The sequence below is a fragment of the Solea solea genome, chromosome 15 (genome assembly GCF_958295425.1).
Source record: "Solea solea chromosome 15, fSolSol10.1, whole genome shotgun sequence".
NCBI lineage: Eukaryota > Metazoa > Chordata > Actinopteri > Pleuronectiformes > Soleidae > Solea > Solea solea.
In genome coordinates, this window is record NC_081148.1 from 16,207,952 (window position 1) to 16,228,954 (window position 21,003).

Here is a 21,003-nt window from a genome sequence, read left to right on the forward strand (position 1 = left end):
CGGCTCTCATTCGAGGAGGATTTTGCGGGTTAGAGGATGACAACGATCCTCCGGATGAATTGTTCATTAGAGCAGTTTCAGTAGATTAGCGGAGCCTCCACTCACTTTTTAATGGGATTTACGGAGGCAGATGGTTTCCCGGCTGCTGTCAGATAACACGGATCTCGCCTACATGTGTATAATTCGGTGTCGCGATTTGTTTTGCTACATAGCTAGTTAGCGTTTTTGGCTAATCAGCTAAGCTAACAGTCACAACTGCTTGTGCTAATTTGATTTTTTTTTTTAAGTAGCGTTGTCAATACGCTGCTTAACGTAAAACAAATGATAGACTGTCGCCTCTTTCTCCGGGACCTCATGGACGTCCCCTTGTCACAATGTGGTCGGTTTTACCCAGTGACGGAACACGCTTCTCTAAAGTAGTTGATAACAACTGTGAGCTAGCATACTTAAAGTAGCTACAGCCGGTTGGCGTTAGCGTCAACATCTCCAACAGTGGACTGTGAAGGTGTGGACAAGAACAGTTGAGCTAACCGGTTCCTGTTTTAGGATAACGCCGTCCAGCATCGGGTGTTAGGATCAGGATATCGCCTGCTCTGATGATGGCTAACGTTACAGACCTGCAAACTAAGTACAGCAAGCTGGCGCAGGAGTATTCTAAGGTAAAACTCGAGTATCAGAGGATATTTGATGTGGATAAAGTTAGGTTAGCTGTCCGTGGCTTTGCTGTCTGAGCTGTCAGACAGCAAATAAAAATACATTGTCTTTTCTTATTAATTTACTGCTGTTTAGATGCTGCATGTCTAGTGGTTAACATAAGCTACTACATTAAACATAAAGCTTTTTTCATATTGAGGGTTTTAAATTACAGTTGATATTTTTTGTCTGTTTTTGCTACATTCATAGATTATTTTTGCTACACAAATGTGTTTTTGTTATCAAAACAGAAACTTTGAAATGGAATGTTATAGATATTGTTGGCATTTATGGTCTTTTGTAACAGCACCTCAAAGATTTACAGTGGCACATGAGTAAACAGTATGTGGACTTGACGATCTTGTGATACAAAACTAGATATTTTCTCAATTGCACATTGATTTAAATCCAAAGAGCTTGTCATAGAAGTGTAGTGGGCACAACCACAAACCTATCCCTCACTGATATTGAAAACATTCTTTTGACATTGTAAATGCTGGTGATTCTTTACTGTGGTCACATAGAGACATTTCAAATATCCAGTGCACATGATGAGTCCAGGTAAGCCTGTTGTATACTCTTACGCTTTTACTCATTTATCAATGAGTAACAGCCTGTGCTTTCTCTTGTGACCCGTGTTTCTGTGTCAGCTGACAGCACAGGGAGTGTGTTGTTTCCTGTTCTTCTCTAATCTCCCCATTAGCCAAGAACCATATCCTGTTCAGAGAGTGCTGACTGCCACACATTCTGCAACTGTGTTTCATAGCTGAGCGCAAACAGCCTAGTGTTTTACATTTTTGGTGCTAAAAGGGGACAAACAAAAACGACTGAACATGTTCACATGCACATGACTGAGACTTTTGCACTGCTAATTTTTTTTGTATCTTAGTCCTGACCACTTATATTTGATGATTTTAGCATTTTCATAATGTCTTATCTGTCTGTTTTTCTGTCATGTTAGTGTCTCAACATTTGTCTCTGTCTTTTGACAGCTCCGTGCCCAGAATCAGGTGTTGAAGAAGGGAGTTGTGGATGAACAGGCAAACTCTGCCTCACTAAAGGTGAAGTGGTATAAAAACTAAATTGTTATGATTAGTACCACTGATCATAAATATATTGTGCTGTAAACACCTGTTATCATATTTGCCAAACAAATTCAGAAATTCTGCAAATAAATGTGCTGTGATTTAGTGGTGGGGATTTACATAATGTAAAATAGTAGGGATAGTAACGTCATGTGCAATGTGTGTTTTCAACCGTGCAAATTTTCCTTCCGTCATCAGGAGCAACTTAAGCAGAGGGACCAGAGCCTGAGGAAACAAGAGCAGGAGATGGACAGTCTCAGCTTCAGGAACCAACAGCTGGCCAAGAGAGTTGAGCTGCTGCAAGAGGAGTTAGCTGCTAGTGAAGCAAAGGGCAAAAAGGGAAAGGTGATCATGACGGGGGAACAAAAGACTGGAGAGGATACAATGCATTTTGTTAGTTTTGTAATGGATGTTGGAAAAAATAATCTGTTAGCTAAAGCAGTAGTTTTAAGAGTGATAATGAAATTTACAAATACTCATAAAGTTTGATTAAACACGATTAAACATTAATGTTTGTGGAGCCAAAATACTATTGTTGACAGCCCCTATTTTATCTCTAATTCCTGCAGAATAAAGGTGATTCTCCGTCACAGCATGGCCTACAGACTCAGAATGTTTTTGATGAGGACCTGCAGAAAAAGATAGAAGAAAATGAACGACTCCACATTCAAGTAAGAACCCACTTTGCATTTTGAATCGGTCATTTAAAGTTTATGCACTAGAAAGGCAAATGCAGGTGTTTGATATGCTTTCTTTTGCACATGCGCAAGTTCTATGAAGCAGATGAGCAGCACAGAAGGCAGGAAGCTGAGCTGAAGGCAAGACTAGAGGAGCTGGAGAAAGACTCTGAGCAGCATCAAGCTGTTGTGGATGAATTCACCACCAAGTACATGGAAACAACAACTCGGCTGCAGAGTGACAAGGCACGCCTGGAGGTGAGGTTTAACAGGCGGAGGCTGACATACGTAAAGAACATTTCAGTTTTATGAAAAAGTTGAATAAAATGTTTATTTTCCTTTCATCTGACAGGTGAAAGTGCAGACTCTGGAGAGGGAATCAAAAGAGTGCAGAATGCGAACAGACGAGTGGTATATCTAATTTATCTCTCCAATGTTATCTTGAATCTAAAAGGCTAAAAAACACGCAAAATGTATCTCAGTATGTACATTCAGTAAAAAATCTATTTGCATACATAAAATCACTATTCCTAATTATTTAGAAGTAAGTTAACTTTCACATGTTTTTTGACATAAACATTGAATAAACAGTACATTGTAGTTGACTCTGAATCTATATATATACTGTATATATATATTTATATATGTGTGTGTGTATATATATGTATATATATGTATATATACTGTATGTATGTATATATATATATATATATATGTATGTATATATATATATGTTTGTATATATATATATATGTTTGTATATATATATATATATGTATATGTGTGTATATTTCTTTTTTAGGCTATTCATCTCCTATTTTGGTATGTTTCCACAGTCAGCAGCAGCTGAGGCGGTGCCAGTCAGAGCTGAATAGACAGGTGAAACAGAGCAGCAGTGTGATCCAGGAGAAAGTGCCCTTCAATGACACAAGTGAGTATCACTTGGACAAAAATGCAGCAGTTTTCTATTTAAGAACCTTGTTGTCTGTGTCACTGATACTTTAACAACAGTCCACCCAAGAGTAAATAGTGTAATGCTACACCACACTTTAAAGCTGCACACTAGGAGGCAGGAGGCAAAGGCATTTACTATACGTCTGTCGAGTCAATACTCAGGTTCTGCTCTTCTCTCCCATGCTGCAGAATTTAGTGACTACAACAGCCTCAATGTACCACCACACAATCGAAAGCACCAGGTGAGTGATGCGACAAACCAACACATTACGTATTACTGTTGAATGGTTTCATTTTGAAGGAATAGCTCAGGTTTTGTTTTTTTCTACACTGAGTTTTGTCAAAAGGAAAACAGATTTTAGCCTCTTGACGAAAGGAGAATGTAATAAAATCAACACCTGCTTAAATGTCTTATCTTAGAAATGTGTTCACTGCTTTTTCTTGCCTTGAGACGGCCTTCTTCATCTGGGAAAATTGAGTTTGAAAACCCCTCACTCTCCTGCAATAAAGTCCATAGAGAAAATCAGAATTTGTAGCATATGGAGATACAGGAGCTGCTGATCTCCCCCTGTCTGGTTTGGTACATTTGTGTTTCTTAGAAAAATCCCCAAAAAGCATTTCAAAGTCACCAGATAATATATGTGAACGTAATGATGGAAGCAGCTCCAGTGACATACGATTATTGACTTTCTCTATGCACTTTGGTATTGAGAATGAGTGGTTTTGCATACTTCAGCATCTACCTGGAAAAAGCTGTCTAAAGGTGGCGAACATACATAGACTTATACAGTGGTGGGTTTTATTAGGTGAGTCTTTTTGATTCTATCATTGACGGCAGTATGAGTGTCCAGCTCTTAGGTAGGTCCATGGGCACTTGCCATGGTCAGTGTTATTAATATTTACCTCATGCAAACCCACATTAAAAAAACCTGAACTATAAACTTTTCTACTAGCTTTAAGCTTTTGACCATCTACAGTCCTTTGTTTATGAACTAACATCTATTAAGAGTTACATATATTCAAGTACCCACAAATGTAAGTATTTCAAAGATTCATTCTTACAGATTTATGTCTCAGCAGTTGCTCTTTATCAGTGGATTGTGTTTTCTTTCTGTGGATACAGATTAAGTCCCGGGATGTGGCAGGTCAGGCTCTGAGCTTTATTCAGGATCTGGTTGCTGCTTTGTTAAACTTCCACTCCTACACAGAGCAAAGAGTACACATTTATCCCCTGGACTCTTCCATTGAGCCCATCTCCCCTCTCAACCAGAAGGTGAGGCAACTTCTCCACATTAGATACAGATACTGTCAGTATGACTGGCATTGCAGGTTGAGTATATTAAAACTCAACTCTTTTTGTAACCCAGTTTTCTCAGTACCTACATGAGAATGCAGCCTTTGTGCGCCCCCTTGAGGACAGCTTTTTGCAGTTACACCAAAGCATCACAGAAGACACAGTCACAGTATTGGTGAGTGGATTTTAAACAAGGACACTGGTTTGCTAGTTTGATTTTAATTAACCTCTGATTCTATTTTTCTATTCTTTTTGGTCGAATTAAAGGAGACTGTGGTCAAACTGAAGAGCTTTGCTGATATTTTCTCCTCATACACCCACTTTCTGCAAAAGATTCTCCCCTACCAGCTGAAAAGGTCAGTGCTGAATGTGTGTGTTTGTGATAAAGCAATGCAGTGGAGGGGTGTTGCGCTGACGAGTGTCCTCACTTTTCCTTCCAGCCTTGAAGAAGAGTGTGAGGCAACGCTTTGTACTGCTGCCCTCACTGTGAAAAATCAGGAGCTACAGAGCGATATGAAGAAAGTTACTTCTGTGTTTGAGAAACTGAAGAACTACATAAATCTTTTGGCTTTACCTAGTATGTTTTTGTATGTTGTCTCTGAAATCTTTCTCAAGAATTTACTATTTCTATTGCAAATCACATATACAGTTCATATTTGAAATATGGACATAGGAAAGTGTTATGAAGTGATGATGCGTATTTTTTTTGTACAATGTGTCTCAGGTGTTCAGCAGGATGCCATGCCACAGAGCAGCACGTCAGCTGTCTTCACCCAGCTGGCTGCCTGTCTGCACAGTCTCCACGATGCTGTTAAAGGTGAGCAGCGCTGTGAGCCGCTTTTGACCCACAACCAGCACAACACAGCATGACTGTTCCTCCATGTCATAACTTAGTACCCGTTCAGAAAAGTCGCACTCAAATTCTGTTTTCACAACGAAGCACTGGCAGTTTTTGTTGAGAAAATAAATATAAGCCTCAGTGTAGTGTAAACAACATATTGGACATGCTCTCTGGTAGAGGATTTGTACATCAAAAACATTTAAGTGAATTAGTCAGTGTGATATAAACATGCAGTTTTACACCTTCAAAATATTGTGAAAAATATCATGTCCAATGTAAATAAGACAGATGGTTTTAATTCCTCTCCTACTGTTCTGTTTCCTCCCTTACTGTTCTGTTTCCTCCCTGTGTGTCCAGAGATGTCAAAGCACTACAACCAGAAGGCCAGCTTAGAGCAGGAGCTCCCTAATGTCACCCAGAAGCTGTGCACCACCACAGAGTGTCTCCTGGGATCGCTGGGCTCTCTGACTAACAGCACTGGCAAGGTACAGCCAACAGAGGGCAGGCAGCAGCCAGGTTTATATTTTCTGTATAGGATGTCCAGTCTATGCAGGTTCTTTTAATAGCTGTCATGGATAAAGGCTTCATAATGTTTTCTTTTTATGCTGTCTGGCTGGCTGTTAGCAGGATAATTCAAAAATTGCTGATCTGATTTGCATGAAATTTGATGGGTGGGTGGGGGTGTTTTTGGAGCTGATCTGATTAAGTGGGTGAATAGAGGATTTTTTTTTTATTTTGCTTTAATATTTTAAGGCATTGTTTGACGTTTTGTGAAAGTCTCAAGAAATAATTCAGGGGTTGTTTTGAAAAACTCAAGAAGAGTGCAGATTGATCTTTATTTTAAGTCATCACAACTCAGCTGCTGTTTTCATCATAAATTATATTTAAGGTGTCTGGTAGCTCATCTGTCTGACTAGTTTCAGTCTTCTGCAGCAGCTGCAGCTCACAGCCCTTTGCTGCATGTTTTCTCTACTGTCTCCTTCTTTTACATTACAATGTGTTGCCTAAAAATATAAAATATGCTGCAGAATATGTGGATAACACTGCAAAGGGGGTTGGTTGTTTGTAAAAGCACTTGAGTGTTTGGTGGAGGTATGTGCACCTCCCCTAGTTGTAAGTAGCAGTGAATTTTCACTGCAACTGGATTGTGTTGGTAATTTGCCACTGATGGGATTATACAAAATAGCAGGACTCAGGTGGACAACAGTGAAGTGTTTAAAGATACTGTCCAAATCGCAGTTTGTACAGCTGCTCCCCAGTAAGACTAAATGGGTATAGTCATTTGCTGAGATAAATGGGTGTGTGTGTGGGTGTGTGTTTGTGTGTTGATGAGTGGCACACTCCTGGTGGGGTGTAGCACCGATTGCTATGCAGACATGCAGGGTGTGTGGAATGATGTTGCTGTAAACACACTGGTTATTTGAGGTGAAGCAAAAACGCTGCAAATCTGCAAAACAACCCATTAATTAAATAGTCCGTTCCAATCATATAAGATAAGATAATATAATCACTGTCTTTTTTGCAGATAGCCACTTTCTTCAGCAACAACTTGGACTTCTTCACGTCCTCGGGCTACGGTCTCAAAGGCAGCACACTAGCCCTCAACCCCTTGCAAGCTGAGAGCATGCTGGCCAACAAAAAGAAAGCAACTGCCTATATTCATGCTATCACACAGGTTAGTGTCCACATGAATCTGCTTTTTTTCCCCCAGTTCTCAGCTGGTGACACAAGGTGACTGTACACTCAGAATTTTCTTTATTTGACTCTTAAAATATCCTTTTATGTAAAAACCTCTGTGAATATGTCATTATGTTCCATCTCCTCCCACTGTATTATGGTGATGAATAATTAATAAATGCTGCTATTCTGCTTGTGTTGTTCCTTCATCAGCCCAGGCCACAGACTGTTCCATACAGAGAAGCCCTGTCAAACCGCCGCATACTTACCAGTTCCACTGAGAGTAGAGAGGGTCTCACTCAACAGGTATGACAGTCGTCTCAGAAACGATTTCTTTTAAGTTTCAAATGAGGCACATCCATCTTAGAGCGAGCACCAGGCGGTACGTTTTATGTGAATAATGTAAGCGTAAATTGAGTCGCCGTGCCAGCCCTAACTACAATTGTGCAATAACGCAGAGATAAAATGAAAATCTATTGCACTTGAAATTATGATTGCTGTGGCTTTTTTTTTTTTTTGCTTCGTGCTCATGAAGATTGGAGCACAATATAATGGAGAAAAAAAATGAAAATGAAAAAACAGCAGTGTGTAAAGGTTAGTCGTAAAAGTACAGAAGTGCAGAAACTTGAATCCTAAAGTCATAATATTTCAGATGTGGTGCATAGTTATTCTTTAGGGACTGGGTGTGAAGAACTGAGAGGCGTAGACATCTTGGAACTGACTTTTCTTCTTTTTTTTTATGTGTTATATTCCCTCTTAAATGATATTTCCTTATCTATTATCTTATGAGGTTTATAAAATGTGTGTGTAGATTGTTACATAGTGTCTCAAATTCTTCCCAAATACTGTTGCCCTTTCACTCTCACTCCCATCCTGTGCTCAGCCCTCTACCCATAAGTTCACTGTCCACTCCTCTCCTCTCCCCCCCGGCCTCCTGCAGGTGCAGCAGAGCTTGGAGAAGATCACTCGGCTGGAGCAGGAGAAGGAGCACTGGCTCCTGGAAGCTCAGCTGGGGAAGGTGCGGTTGGAAAAGGAGAACCAGCGCATCACAGATCTGGAAGCACAGCTCACAGCTGTTCTTGGAGGAAGTCTGAACGTACAAACGCCTGGAAACAACACCGTTGCACCAAGCCACGAGGAAGCAGAGATGGAACATAAAATGACAGGGAAAGAGACGACGCTGTGCACCAGCCTGGTACACTCATTCTTTCTTAGCCCATATCACATGTCATATGATTTGCCAGAACAAATGGAGTGTTTTCATTCTTTTCTTGTGTGCCCCCCCCACCCCCCCAACAAAATGTTGCTTAATAAAACTTCCAAAGAACTGATGTAGCAGAAAAGCAGGATATAGTTGTTTTGAAAAGTCAGTTCAAAGTTCACAGTGCAGTCTTACTCAGAATACTTTGCTCACTCGTTTTTAATGTTACTTCTATGGGTAGTTTTGGCTCAGCAGTGTTTGATGCCTTTCTGCATTATTCATAAGTATTATTCACACAGTATGTCTCTTGTTTGTGTTGCCCTTTTCAGGTTGGCATGTTGTGCACCACACCTACAGTTGAACATGTGAGTTGCTCCCTCACTTTTCGTTTCACATTTTTAAATTTGTTTTTTTGTAATGTTATGTTATCTAGGTGGTTGCTGTGTCTATGCTTGCAGGTGGGAGATGAGGTGTCCAGGGAGCAGCTGATAAAGACTCACTACATGGCCAGAGTTGGAGAACTCACTACCCAGCTCCAAATCTCAGACAGCAAAGCTGTGCACTTTCACTCTGAGGTGAAGCTCTTACAAAAACATTCATTTCAAAAATTGCTTCTTCCCTTTCATTGAGCATAACCTTTCTAACATTACATGTCAAAATGGAAACTCTAAAAACCTCCATTCAACATTTAGTACAGAAGATTCACTTTCCTTTCTCCATTGTGCGTGTCTTCCTTAATAGTTTGCATTAACGTATAGAAACTGAACTCAGTTATCTTGTTTCTCCTTTTATTCTTGCATAATAACAAAGTTTCCCCTTTTGAGCTGAGAATCTGACTGGTGGTGTTTTTAGCTTTGCATTGGGACTTCATGTGAATTAAGATACTTCCTGTGGCGTTGTGACTAACGGTCATGTCGGTCGCTCTCATTTTTATCGTAGCAACAAGAATGCACCTGGTCTTGAACTCAGTATCTCGGCTATTAAAATGTCACTTTGTCACAGCATGCCCCCCCCCCCCCCCCGACACTGTCCTAAAATGGATGCATTATTCAGAGAAATAATGATTGCCTCTTTTGAAGCAGAACTCTAACCTGTGCCAGGTATGCATTAAACATATCAACAGTGGTTTATTTTCCTTTTACCCCCTTTCAGTGTCGAGCCTTGGCCAAGAGATTGGCCATCGCAGAAAAGTCACGGGAGACTCTGAGTGAGGAAGTCAAACTGGCGAATCAGAACATCACGCGCTTGCAGGTAAAATGCAGTCCTTTTACTTAAGATCTTCAGGAGTAAGTATAGACATCATCCTCCTCCTCGCTCCTATTGTAACTGTACTGTTACTGCATACAGGATGAGCTAACTACCACTAAAAGGAGCTATGAAGACCAGCTCAGTATGATGAGTGACCACCTATGCAGCATGAATGAGACTTTGAGCAAACAGAGAGAAGAAATTGACACGCTCAAACTGGGGAGCAAGGTATTTGCTGTTTTTTGTTTTTTTCTCTTTATATCAAGTTCTTGTTCTCTGGTCGGTTTTTAACTGTCACATTCAATCACTCTTTTTGGAAATTAATAAAAAAAAAAAACTCACTAAAACAAATTTACTGGCTTCAGGGAGTGTGAAGGTTTACTTGGAAGTCTGGCAGCAAAATGTGACATTGTAAAGTCAGTTATGAGGTGAACTCGGGAGGTCATGTGTGGTGTTGTGGTTGCTTCCCGGGTCTGATGGGATAAGCACCTGCGGGAACCATCTGAAAAAGTCGTTAAGCTGCAGAAACGGAGAGGCCTGCATACATGTTCCTGCATGCAAGCACACATGGCCACTTGTTGGGAATTTGCAGGACAGAACAAGTTTGATGATCTAAATGTGATGATTTTGCGTTAAGGTCCACAAACGAGCCTCAGCATGTGTTTAGATTTTTTAAAAAGAAGGCAAATTAAATTGAAGCTATCCGGGCTAACTGGACACAGTGATTTCAGTTTTGTACAAATCATGGATATGAGAACTCAGTTATAAGTTGTAAGTATTCTTTGTTTGTGTGTTTTAGGGAAACGCCAAAAAGAACAAAGGTCGCTAGAGCTGCCCTCAAAACTCTGGTTCCATGTGGCATCACTAAGAGCACTTTTGAAAGATGAGCTGGACTGTGGAGCGGCAGCATCCTGTTTCCAACACGACCACTGTTCCCAAACCACAGGATGGCTACACAAGCCTCAGATTCCTCTGTTGACAGTGGCAAGAGAAATGAGCTGCATGGAGGTTCTGTCTCGGCACCACTTATAACACAATTTGGTATAAAAAAAAAAACTCTTTCTTAAACTGCACCGGAAGCTGTTGCTTGACCATTTGGTCAAAGAAAAACTGATTTCCTCAAAAGGGAAAAAAGGAAGACAAATGCTGAAATCGAGACTTGAAGACCAAACTCTGTTCATCAGTGTGTGGACTTTTCCTGCTTAGCATACATGTGAGAGAAAATGCAACTGGATTTCCACAGCTTTATTTGTGGGAGCAGGTTAAAAAAAAAAAAAAGTGAATGCAGGTGTTGCTGTATGTGCTGGTATGTGACTGTGACACCAGGCGTTACAGCATTTAAATAATGTTTAATACTCACCTTTTTTTATCATATTGAAGTGGTTTCATGAGCCTGTGTGTCTACATGGGTGAGAATACTCTTTTATTACACACTTGACAACCTCATAAAGGACTAGCTGAATGAACAAATAATAGTCACACTTGAATTCATTCCAAATTTTTTGAAGACATTTCACTTGTTGGGGGAAGTGAAGAATAAAGGAGAAAAGAAATCTGATTAACTGTGCTCACGGTTAAGATGGACAAGTCGTAGCTCGTAAAGTCGTGTCATTCTTTCTGTGTTAAAGTCCTTTTATCACCAAATAAGTGTGGAAGTGCACTGGTGTGGTGAGAGTCTCTACATGTATGTCATAATATATATATAGATTAAAAAGGTTGTTGTGAATATTCACTCATTTCAAATCCTAAAATAATTGTACTATATAATTTTAAAAAAATATATTCGAAAAAGGCATTTATTTATAGATTACTTTTCTTTATTTTACACAATATTGGGAAAACTAAGTCTTCAGCTGTAAGCCTGGTTTGATGTTGTAACTGGTGCTTAGGCACAAGTCATAAGTTTACAATAAAATAGCTCTCTGGCTTGTAGCAACATGAGATCAATTAAAAGAAAAGCATCACAGTGGTTGAGTATTCTAATCTCTTGTTTGCCAGTCCACACCTGCCAGGAAACCTTTGACCACCAAGATTTGTCAACGCCCTCTGACCTGATTTAAAAAAAAAAACAACCAATATTACTTGTATTCTCAAAGTGTAACCTGTTGAAAAGCACATATAAATATGTGAAGCAAAAATAAAGAGCCTGCTCAACACTTACACGTATGTAATGATCCTTTAAGTTGTCCTCCTTAACTTTTCTTGCACATTTCTGGAAGTTTGATTTTAAATTGCCTGTAATTTAAAAAACAAAACAAAAAACACAGCCTGAACACACCCTAACCACTGGGAACTGAGGCAGCACCATTGAACAAGGCATATGAGAAGTGGAAGATTACCGATGGATGCCGTCACTTTGTTTTGGAAGGGAAAGCATGTCATTTTTGGTTGAATATGTGATGCTTTCATGCACTCCCAGTACTTCTGTGGTCCAACTGCTAAAATGAAAAAGCTACAAAGTTTTTTTAGTAGAGAATACTGACAAGTAGACCTTGGATTGAATTTAAGATTTTTCTATCTCTATTTTAAATGCAAGAAGCGTAGAGTAACAGTTGCTGCACACTTAATATTGCATGCACCCAAAGACATGGATAGGTGATTTATAAATATCCGGCCTCAAATAGTGACTTGTTACTTCTCAAGCACAGCTATATTTTGTAGCTGTGTAAAGAACAACAGTCAACATAATGTGATGTAATAAATGCAGTGTGAGTGTTTAACACGTTCTGGGATTTCAGCTTGTTAAACAGGATTTTTTATTTTTTTTATTTGTTTTGTGTGTTTTCTTTACTTGTGCTTCTTTGATTTTTGGATGTCAGGAGTGGGACACACTGATCTACTTTAAATATACACAATTCCCTGCATTGTATGGACAAAAGGTAGATAGATAGATAGATAGATAGATAGATAAATAGATAGGTAGGTAGGTAGGTAGGTAGATAGATAGATAGATAGATAGATAGATATATATGTATATATAGATATATGTATATCTGTATATATATATACATATATACACATACATATACACATATATAAACATATACATATACATATATACGCATATATATGCCTTTCTGTTTATTTCAAACAATGATTTTCATGTGAGTGTGTGTGTGTGTGTGTGTGTGTGTGTGTGTGTGTGTGTGTGTGTGTGTGTGTGTGTGTGTGTGTGTGTGTGTGTGTGTGTGTGTGTGTGTGTGTGTGTGTGTGTGTGCGCGTGTGTGCGTGTTTGTGTGTGTTGATAGGACTTGCGCTCATCTCCTGAGTACTCACATTTCCGACAGTCACGAACGCATCACGGCTCAGTTCATTCCTGCACTGTCCCGCTGGAGGACGAGGACAGTCTGAAGTCTGGAGTCGGGAGAAAAAGCTCCACTGTTAAAACTCCCAGGATTTACACTCTGCCATTTTGAACAAAACCGGCCCGACATCGAGAGTTCAGACTCGTCCAACTAAGTCATGACCTGAAGGACTGAAGCTCTGCTGTGAGTATGAGTCTTTTGTTTTGGTGGAGTCGCTGCTGTGGACTATTATTTGTGAGCTCAGTTGAGTTCACATTAGAAACGACTTAAAACTGCGTCGGTGCTTGTTTGTTGACTCAGTTTGTTGTCACGCTCAGTGTTGTTCTCCGTGAAACGTGGGAAAAGTAGAGACCGACCAAAGTAGCTGTTGAATGACAACTTCTCTTTAGACGAAAAGCATCAAAACAGTAATGGCGTAGAGGAAGCGGGCCTCGGTATCCGGGAACACGGGCCTGGTTCTGACTGTGTTGTGGATGACAGCACGCTGGTTTGGGTTTATTTCCCCATTCTGCGCTACAGTGAGAGAGAGAAACAATTCGCAGTAAACTGGCGTGTTTGACTGTGTGATGACCCCTCGCTGCAAATATGCGAAGTTACACGCAGCGAGACGTGTTTCAACAAGAAGGGATGTATTCAAATCAGTGCTTTACAAACTTTTATTTTATTTAATCATTACTTGTTTCTGACGATTCCTGCTGCCAATAACATCACATAAACTTTACCTGCTATTTCCACGTTGTTTCATTTTTAAATATAGCCTTTAAAACTTCTTCATGGCTAAGACGTGAAGCAGCATATTTATCAGGAATACAATATAACAGTGACTTGAGAAACTTAACATAAACATAAGCAGGTCCCATTCATTTCTTATTTTCCAGTCCCTTTTATCTGTCCTTGAATAAATCTCTACAGTATATTGTATAAAAAAATAATTTATTGAGCCCTAAAAGAGTAGGGATGAGCCAGTACGATAATCTATAATCATTTCCTGTGGAGGGTAGTGCTGCACAAGTATCAGTTATCTGTCCGATACTAGTCAAAATCACTGGATTAGGTATTGGACGGATCAAAATGTAAAATCTGATACAATCCAAGAATCCTATATATCGCATGCTTCGCTAAGAACAGACTGTAAAACGTTTCAGCGGAGTCATGTTTGGGTTGTTTATTTCTTCTATTGGGGAGGACAATATTTGTTACACAGTTGGAGAATTATGTCTTTGAAATGACTCGCAACAAATGTGTTGTTAGCGGCTCCATAGTTTGTAAATGGTCTAAAATGACTATATCGCAGTGATTATCAGTAGATACTCACATTTATTATCAGTATCAGACACAAAAAAGTTGTATCACTCCATCCCTACTAGAAACTATTATTATTACAAGACGATACTCAGTATTGGTTCATTACTGGTCAAAATCACGAGAGTTTAATGTAAAACAACTGTGTCAGATGATGATACTCAAGGTTGGGCACGAATAAATGAAATAAAGTCATCCCTAACATCCCAAGTATCCAGAGAAACTCTTATTTAGGCTTGGATGTCGTTCAAACTTCCTCATCTGCTTTGTTTGAGAGGACAAAGTTCACTTTGCGCTCAGTTTCACTGGAAATTGGTCATCACATTTACAGATCTGCTGTACACGTCATTGTCAAGACAGCCGTCAAATAAAATGGGATGCTGCATGTTTTTCTGCTGGTTTATATCCCTTTCCAAAGAAAACTACTCCATGAGGAAATATCCAGAGAATCCACCAGGAACTTATCTTGTTTCACCAGGAAGCATCTGTCCCCTGTGTTAAAGTTCAAACATGTGCATGTTTGCATGTGTGCTTTAAGTACACACATAGTCCAGTACTCAGTCGAGGTCATATGGGATTAAATGCCAGGTTATAGCATTTTTCTTTAGATTAGATGGTGTCAGCTCGTGATCGCTGTTCCTCTTTTTTTTTTCCGATTGAAATGTTTCTGTTGATGAGAAGTTCTCATGATATTCCAGACTGAACCACAGTGACCACATAAAAGTGCTGACATACCTCCTTTCAAAGCCAACAAATGCTGTTTGGCAGTGATTATGAAGCGATTGTCCACAAGGTGTGTTCCTTATGTTGTCTACTCCAGGTTTAGCAAGTGTAGTAAGTGTTTGTCAGCATTCTCTTAGTCACTGATGATGAACCCGAGCTACTGCACAGGATTAACCCACTCATTATCTTCTTTATGCTGATGCCTGCATTTAACCGGGGACAAACATGTTTTTTAGAGCAACTTGAAAGATGTTGCTTTTTTAGGAACAATTCATGTGAAGAATTCTTCCAATGAAAAATAAGGTTTAAATTGTAAAAGTTAATCTTGTAGTATCGCTGTAATCTATCTCTTTGTGACAGTGAAAAAATAACCAGACTAATCTGAACGTCTGACCCATAAATCGGGAGTATTCTTTAAAAAATGTGATCAAATTATATTTTGATGTAATTAGTTGTCTGTTCACATGGATATAGTAGGCGGGTATTTCCTGTGTGCTATGCTGTTTGTCCCAGAGGAATGTGTGGAATGTATTTTTTTTTTGTTTTTTTGTCCTCTGTAGATTTAGCAGATTCTCATTTCTGTTCTGCCCGGGAACAGACGACAAACTGGAAAAAGGGTATGAAAGACAGTCAGTAACCCCCCCCCGTGATGGCCTCATATTTCTCTTTGCATGTCTCTTTGAACTAAAGCTGAGGGATTCTATGAGTCTGAGCGAAGGGATGAAGTTGTCGGAATGTGTGTGCCACTGCAAACGCTTCATTACAAAGATGTTCCCCCCAATGTTTGAAGACTTGTCAATCCACTCCTCTGTGAACCAGAGCCCCAACTTCCCTGCTTATTTATAGCTTGAAGGAACTTGCCACTGGATGCCCTCGGTGCAATCACATGGCTGTGATCTTGAAGGGAGGAGTGAGGCTGTAATTGAGGCTTTCTGGTTTCAATTATTTTTTTTTTCTTTCATGATCTTTGTGGCGATATGAGGCTTCAGCATTTTGAAAGTGGCTTCTCTGAGATCCAGATATTGGCGAGAGCACATGAAACAGGCAAATTGTGACTGAGCAGCAGGGAAATTAACTGTGAGATTGTGTCAAGATTGTAGAAGTAGCCTCACTACCTTTGGTGTTTAGGAATATTTCCACCCGTTTTCCGCATTTAAAGAAATTCAATCTATACCTTTTGTAGATTGAATATTGGGTATGATAAAACATTCATTTCCAGAGGCGCCTCCTCAATGAACCAGCTTTGGAGCAATACTAGCTGCTGTGCTGCACCACCTGCCTCTCTAACTTCATGCTGATAGATGGGGCAGGATCTTTGCCACCTTGCCTGACATCCCTCATATGCATTTTAGAGCAGGCTTACGATCAAGTATTTACATTATGCTCATTTCAAAGCACGATATATCTAAAAATACTATTTTACCTCATCAATTTGTGTCGCAGAACTCTTTAACCTCCAAATCCTGGAACCTTTTCCTTTGGGCTCTTTGCCTTTTAAAATAATATTTGATAATAAATGATGATAATGCTCACAACAAATGCTCCTGTAGGAATAAGTGCATCTCATCACAAAAATCCATTGGCAGAATTTATACACATAGATTTGGTTTGGACAGCTTAGTGTCTTCATGTGACTTAAGTGATTAATGTGTGGTGTGGCGCCAGAAAGTGTCTCTAAACTGCACCTTTTGCATCAAACAAACCTCAATTATCATATGTGAAATTGTTCCAGGTATTCAAGTTCAGACTCTCGTTATCTGTTTTTTTTTTCTTTTTAGAGATTGAGAACAGATCTCTTCAAAAGATGTTAAATTTGCATTATCTTAAGTCATTTCATTGTTTTCTAATGTGTTTTATGTGTTTTCTTACACAGGATAAGGTCCTGAAGTGGAGGAACATTAATCCAGCAAAAGGGGAAGTGTTTTTCTCTCTCTTTCGGACTGGACGTCTTCAGCGATGTGTTCGACCAATCACTCAAACTGGGTCACCTTTGAAGATGACAGCACACCACTCTCATCGCCTCAGAAACCGCTACAGTCACCGGGGCTTATCAAAGCAGCAGTGCCACGTCCCAATGGTTTGAAGTTAGTGCTTCCACCAATCAGAGACACATCCTGGAGCTTCAGTCCTTCCCTGGAATCACCTCAAAGCAGTGGAAGTTCCTCAGTGAGGTGTAACACACCCTTTTGTACTCCTGTGAGTGGGGTACCGAGCAGCGTGTCCCCAATTCACTCCAACGTGTGGGAAAAGAATAACTTCTTCCGGAGTTCGTCCAGCACATCTGCCACCTCTGCACCTGGGGCCTTAAATCAAAATTCAGATGGACCAACCCCCTTTCCTTCTTTCCAGGGGAACTCAGGACACTATAACCCCTTCTGGGATGGAAGTAGACACAATGCAGATGCAGACAGTTCCTCCTCAGACTCAGAATGTGACAACAGCCTACCACGTTTCTTTATTCGGACCAAAGATGGCAGCGAACCTCCTCGAGACCAACTCCAGAACTCCTTCTCCTACGTTTGCCAAAAGCTGGAAGACTTACGAACAGAAACAGACAATGGAACAGAGAAAAATGGCGGAGAGAGGCGTCTTAGTTGCAAAGATGAGGTATTAAGTGAGGATTCATCTCCCTTTGTTCCTCGGGGTCTGTTTCGTAGCAAGAAAAGAGATGGGTGGCCTATCTTGCTCAGGATTCCTGAAAAAAAGAACCGCATGTCCTCTCGACAGTGGGGGCCCATATACCTCCGCTTGTTGCCGGGAGGCGTGCTGCAGATGTACTATGAGAAAGGGCTGGAGAAGCCATACAAGGAATTCCAGCTTCTCCCTCAGTGTAGGCTCTCGGATCTTAAACTGGAAAGCTACGGTGAGCCCCGCAAAGTTCTCACTGTCAAGGTGGAGCATTTCTCCTACACAGAAAAGAAACGCTTTCACCCGAAGTTGGAGGTTAGTCACGAGGCAGAGATGGAGCAGCTGCTCAAGTTTGGCTCGACAGTGCATGATGACATGGAGGACCTGGTAGTCTCCATGGAAGAAGAGATCTCAAAACTGTGTATGCCCCACCAGCAGAGGCGGCACTACGAGGAGCAGGAGCTGTCATTGCAGATCACTGATCATATCTGGGTACAACTTGACAAGTCTGGAGGAGTCAAAGAACGGACAGCCCTTACCCAGATTCACTGTTTGGCTTTTCTCAACGGAGTAGCGGACTGTTTTCTTGCCCTCAATGATCTCGGGCTGTTACACTTAAACTCAAGCTACGGTTCTGAGGAGGGCAGTGAACTCTGGATGGAGATAGCCGACTGTCATTTTCACAAATGTGTGAACGAGGCAGAGTTTCACAGATCCCGACTGATTAAGTTCTCACCTCCTGACGCCTGCAGAGTGGAGGTGATGCGGTACAAGACAACAACTTTGGGTTGCACAGAGATCCCTTTCTCAATCAAAGCTGTAGTCACAGTTCAAGGGGCCTATGTGGAGCTCCAGGCCTTTCTCAACATGTCAGCGGCCTTCTTTTCCTCTGTCAGGGAGTCGGACCGGTACCCACTTTGTGAGAATGTAGTGATCCGTGTGCCAGTGCCAGGCAACTGGGTCAAAGTGACACAAACGGTGGCCTTGCTGCGACAGAGGTCACTGAAGGCCCGCATGAACAGAAACGCCTGCCTGGGCGCCGTTACCAAAGCAGATTCACAGCCAGTCATGCAGGTGTCAATCGGCTCTGTCAAGTATGAGAGTGTATATTCAGCCATAGTGTGGAGGATCGAGAGACTGCCTGCCAAAAATGCCGGTGAGATGTTTCTTAGTGATTAAAATGTAGCTTGCCCTGCACTACAGCCTAACAAATCAGTTTCTAGTAATTGTGTAACACTCTGACTACAAAATGGCCTTTGTTTTCTCCTTTGCAGCAGTGGATCATCCCCATTCACTCTCCTGTAAGCTAGAGCTGGGATCGGATCAGGAGATCCCAAAAGACTGGTACCCTTTTGTCACCATGGAATGTGAAATAATGGGCGCAGTTGTGTCACAGACCAGGGTGAAATCCCTGGGCACTGTGAACGACATCCAGCCACAGAAAAATTCGACCAGTTGGACACGCTACCATTGTCAGGTGAGATGTTTTATCAGCCTCACTTTCAATATAATATACACTGTACACCAGCTTATATGTGAATAAAGCGAGTCTAACCTAATGTTGTATTATTTGTTTCAGCTGGAAGTTGAGAAGAAATGGATTGAAACAGAGTCAGAGAGACAATCTGGTTGTATGACACAGTGACGATTAAAGAAGCACTGAAGAGGATGTTTTTCTTTTGTGCCAAGACATTTTTGCCAAAATCTTTTTTTTATATATATATAGTAAAAAGGGATCTCAGAGGAAAAGAAAAGAACAAAAATATAGGTGATGAGGGACTTTCTGCTTATATATGGTGTCAAATTCATCTAATTACACATAGCCTGGTAACTGATTTTGTATCATTTAACTGAGACTGAATTAGTTTACTCCTAATAGAAAACAAAATTAACACGTTCATTTTACCTAGCACTTTACATTTAATAGATTTATTAATTGTTTAAATACAGTTTATATGAGTACTGTACTGTAAATAAGCTTGCATTTGCATCATCTGCACTGCTCTCCAGAGTAATTGGCAATAAATGTACGACAGGCTTTATGGGATAAACAACTTAAGTAATGAGTTATGTCCACTGTGTTTGAGAATAACACTTGTCAGCGCCATATACTTCCAAATGTATTTCTTTAGGAATAACTCCCAATAGATTTGTACAAATGTTATTTGGCAGATGAAGGTTTTATCGAGTGACACTGAAACTTACAAGTTAATATTTTTTCTTAAAACGAGAATGATTATTAGTTTCCAAGCACACAAAGTGTGATTGTTTTTATAGAACTTTAAAGAGTCATTGACATGCTTTTGCCAAATACAGTGTGCACACTTCCAGTGTTTCACTAATCTGATTGACTTTGAGTACTACTGCCACATAGGATTCTAATTAGATTTAAAAATGTCTTCTCCACTCATGTTACATTTTTTGCTTCCCATGAGCTGACCCTATGAATTTGTCCAAGGCTGTATTCTGGAGAACTGTAATGTTATTTAAACTTTATTATGTGGTCTTTCTGCCTGATGGGTGTGAAGAATAGGTTGAATAAGAGGGGGTTGAAAAAGTGATGAAGCTTCGTAGTAACAAACTAAAATGATGGCTTGTATGTATGAGGTACCTGGCTTAAGCTGGATATTGTGTACATCAAGATTAAACGCTGAATTAAACCTGTGTGAATCATGTTACTTCTTTGCACAAGACCTTTGGTATGGATAACACATTTCAGTTCATACCTTCCAAATGACCAGTCCATCGCATGATAATCGTGTTTTTGTGCCATGAAAGCAATGCTTCCATGCCAGATAGATTTAAATAAGCTCACAAAGCCCTGGTGAGACTGCACGTGATTGTAATTTGACACCGAACATGGTCATGATATGTCAAGTGTTGCAATAGTTAGGTTTGCAAAAGGCCTTAATCAATAAATGTTTAAGTTTTTTTTTTACATTTATATGGAAGCCCATTTCCGCCAGAAAAAATACAAAAAGAATGTGATAAAAAAAAAGGTAGTACTTTAGTCATATGTCATAGTCGTATGGCATGTTGTCCAAAATCAGTCAAAAAAGTCATAGGTTAGTATGTCGTCCAAAATGTGACAAAAATGTCATAGGTTAGTATGTCGTCCAAAATCAGTCAAAAATGTCATAGGTTAGTATGTTGTCCAAAAACAGTCAAAAATGTCATGGGTTAGTATGTCGTCCAAAATCAGGCAAAAAAGTCATAGGTTAGTATGTCGTCCAAAATCAGTCAAAAATGTCATAGGTTAGTATGTCGTCCAAAATCAGTCAAAAAAGTCATAGGTTAGTATGTCGTCCAAAATGTGACAAAAATGTCATAGGTTAGTATGTCGTCCAAAATCAGTCAAAAATGTCATAGGTTAGT

General features: G+C 40.1%; 2 protein-coding genes across 2 annotated transcripts; both read left to right on the forward strand.

Moving 5' to 3' along the window:
- Window positions 1-11,830, forward strand: ppp1r21 (protein phosphatase 1, regulatory subunit 21). Its single transcript, XM_058652005.1, has 22 exons — window positions 1-659; window positions 1,686-1,754; window positions 1,977-2,123; window positions 2,348-2,449; window positions 2,549-2,713; window positions 2,808-2,866; window positions 3,292-3,386; window positions 3,599-3,651; window positions 4,533-4,682; window positions 4,777-4,878; window positions 4,971-5,059; window positions 5,144-5,280; window positions 5,428-5,520; window positions 5,902-6,029; window positions 7,070-7,219; window positions 7,435-7,527; window positions 8,162-8,416; window positions 8,752-8,787; window positions 8,881-8,997; window positions 9,575-9,673; window positions 9,770-9,898; window positions 10,470-11,830. Exons 1-22 carry the CDS (start codon window positions 597-599, stop codon window positions 10,497-10,499), a joined length of 2,361 nt encoding a protein of 786 aa, XP_058507988.1. The 5' UTR covers window positions 1-596; the 3' UTR covers window positions 10,500-11,830.
- Window positions 11,831-12,962: 1,132 nt separating this feature from the next.
- Window positions 12,963-20,288, forward strand: LOC131473598 (stonin-1). The gene is made up of 4 exons (XM_058650889.1): window positions 12,963-13,158; window positions 16,874-18,784; window positions 18,903-19,105; window positions 19,208-20,288. Exons 2-4 carry the CDS (start codon window positions 16,957-16,959, stop codon window positions 19,271-19,273), a joined length of 2,097 nt encoding a protein of 698 aa, XP_058506872.1. The 5' UTR covers window positions 12,963-13,158; window positions 16,874-16,956; the 3' UTR covers window positions 19,274-20,288.
- The last annotated feature ends 715 nt before the right edge of the window (window positions 20,289-21,003 follow it).

Coding starts and splice junctions, on each gene's coding strand:
- ppp1r21 (XM_058652005.1), top strand. CDS start 597: ATGATGGCTAACGTTACAGACCTGCAAACTAAGTACAGCAAGCTGGCG. Junction 2,867..3,291: donor AGAATGCGAACAGACGAGTG/GTATATCTAATT, acceptor ATGTTTCCACAG/TCAGCAGCAGCTGAGGCGGT. Junction 8,417..8,751: donor CGACGCTGTGCACCAGCCTG/GTACACTCATTC, acceptor TGCCCTTTTCAG/GTTGGCATGTTGTGCACCAC.
- LOC131473598 (XM_058650889.1), top strand. CDS start 16,957: ATGTGTTCGACCAATCACTCAAACTGGGTCACCTTTGAAGATGACAGC. Junction 18,785..18,902: donor ACTGCCTGCCAAAAATGCCG/GTGAGATGTTTC, acceptor TCTCCTTTGCAG/CAGTGGATCATCCCCATTCA. Junction 19,106..19,207: donor GGACACGCTACCATTGTCAG/GTGAGATGTTTT, acceptor TATTTGTTTCAG/CTGGAAGTTGAGAAGAAATG.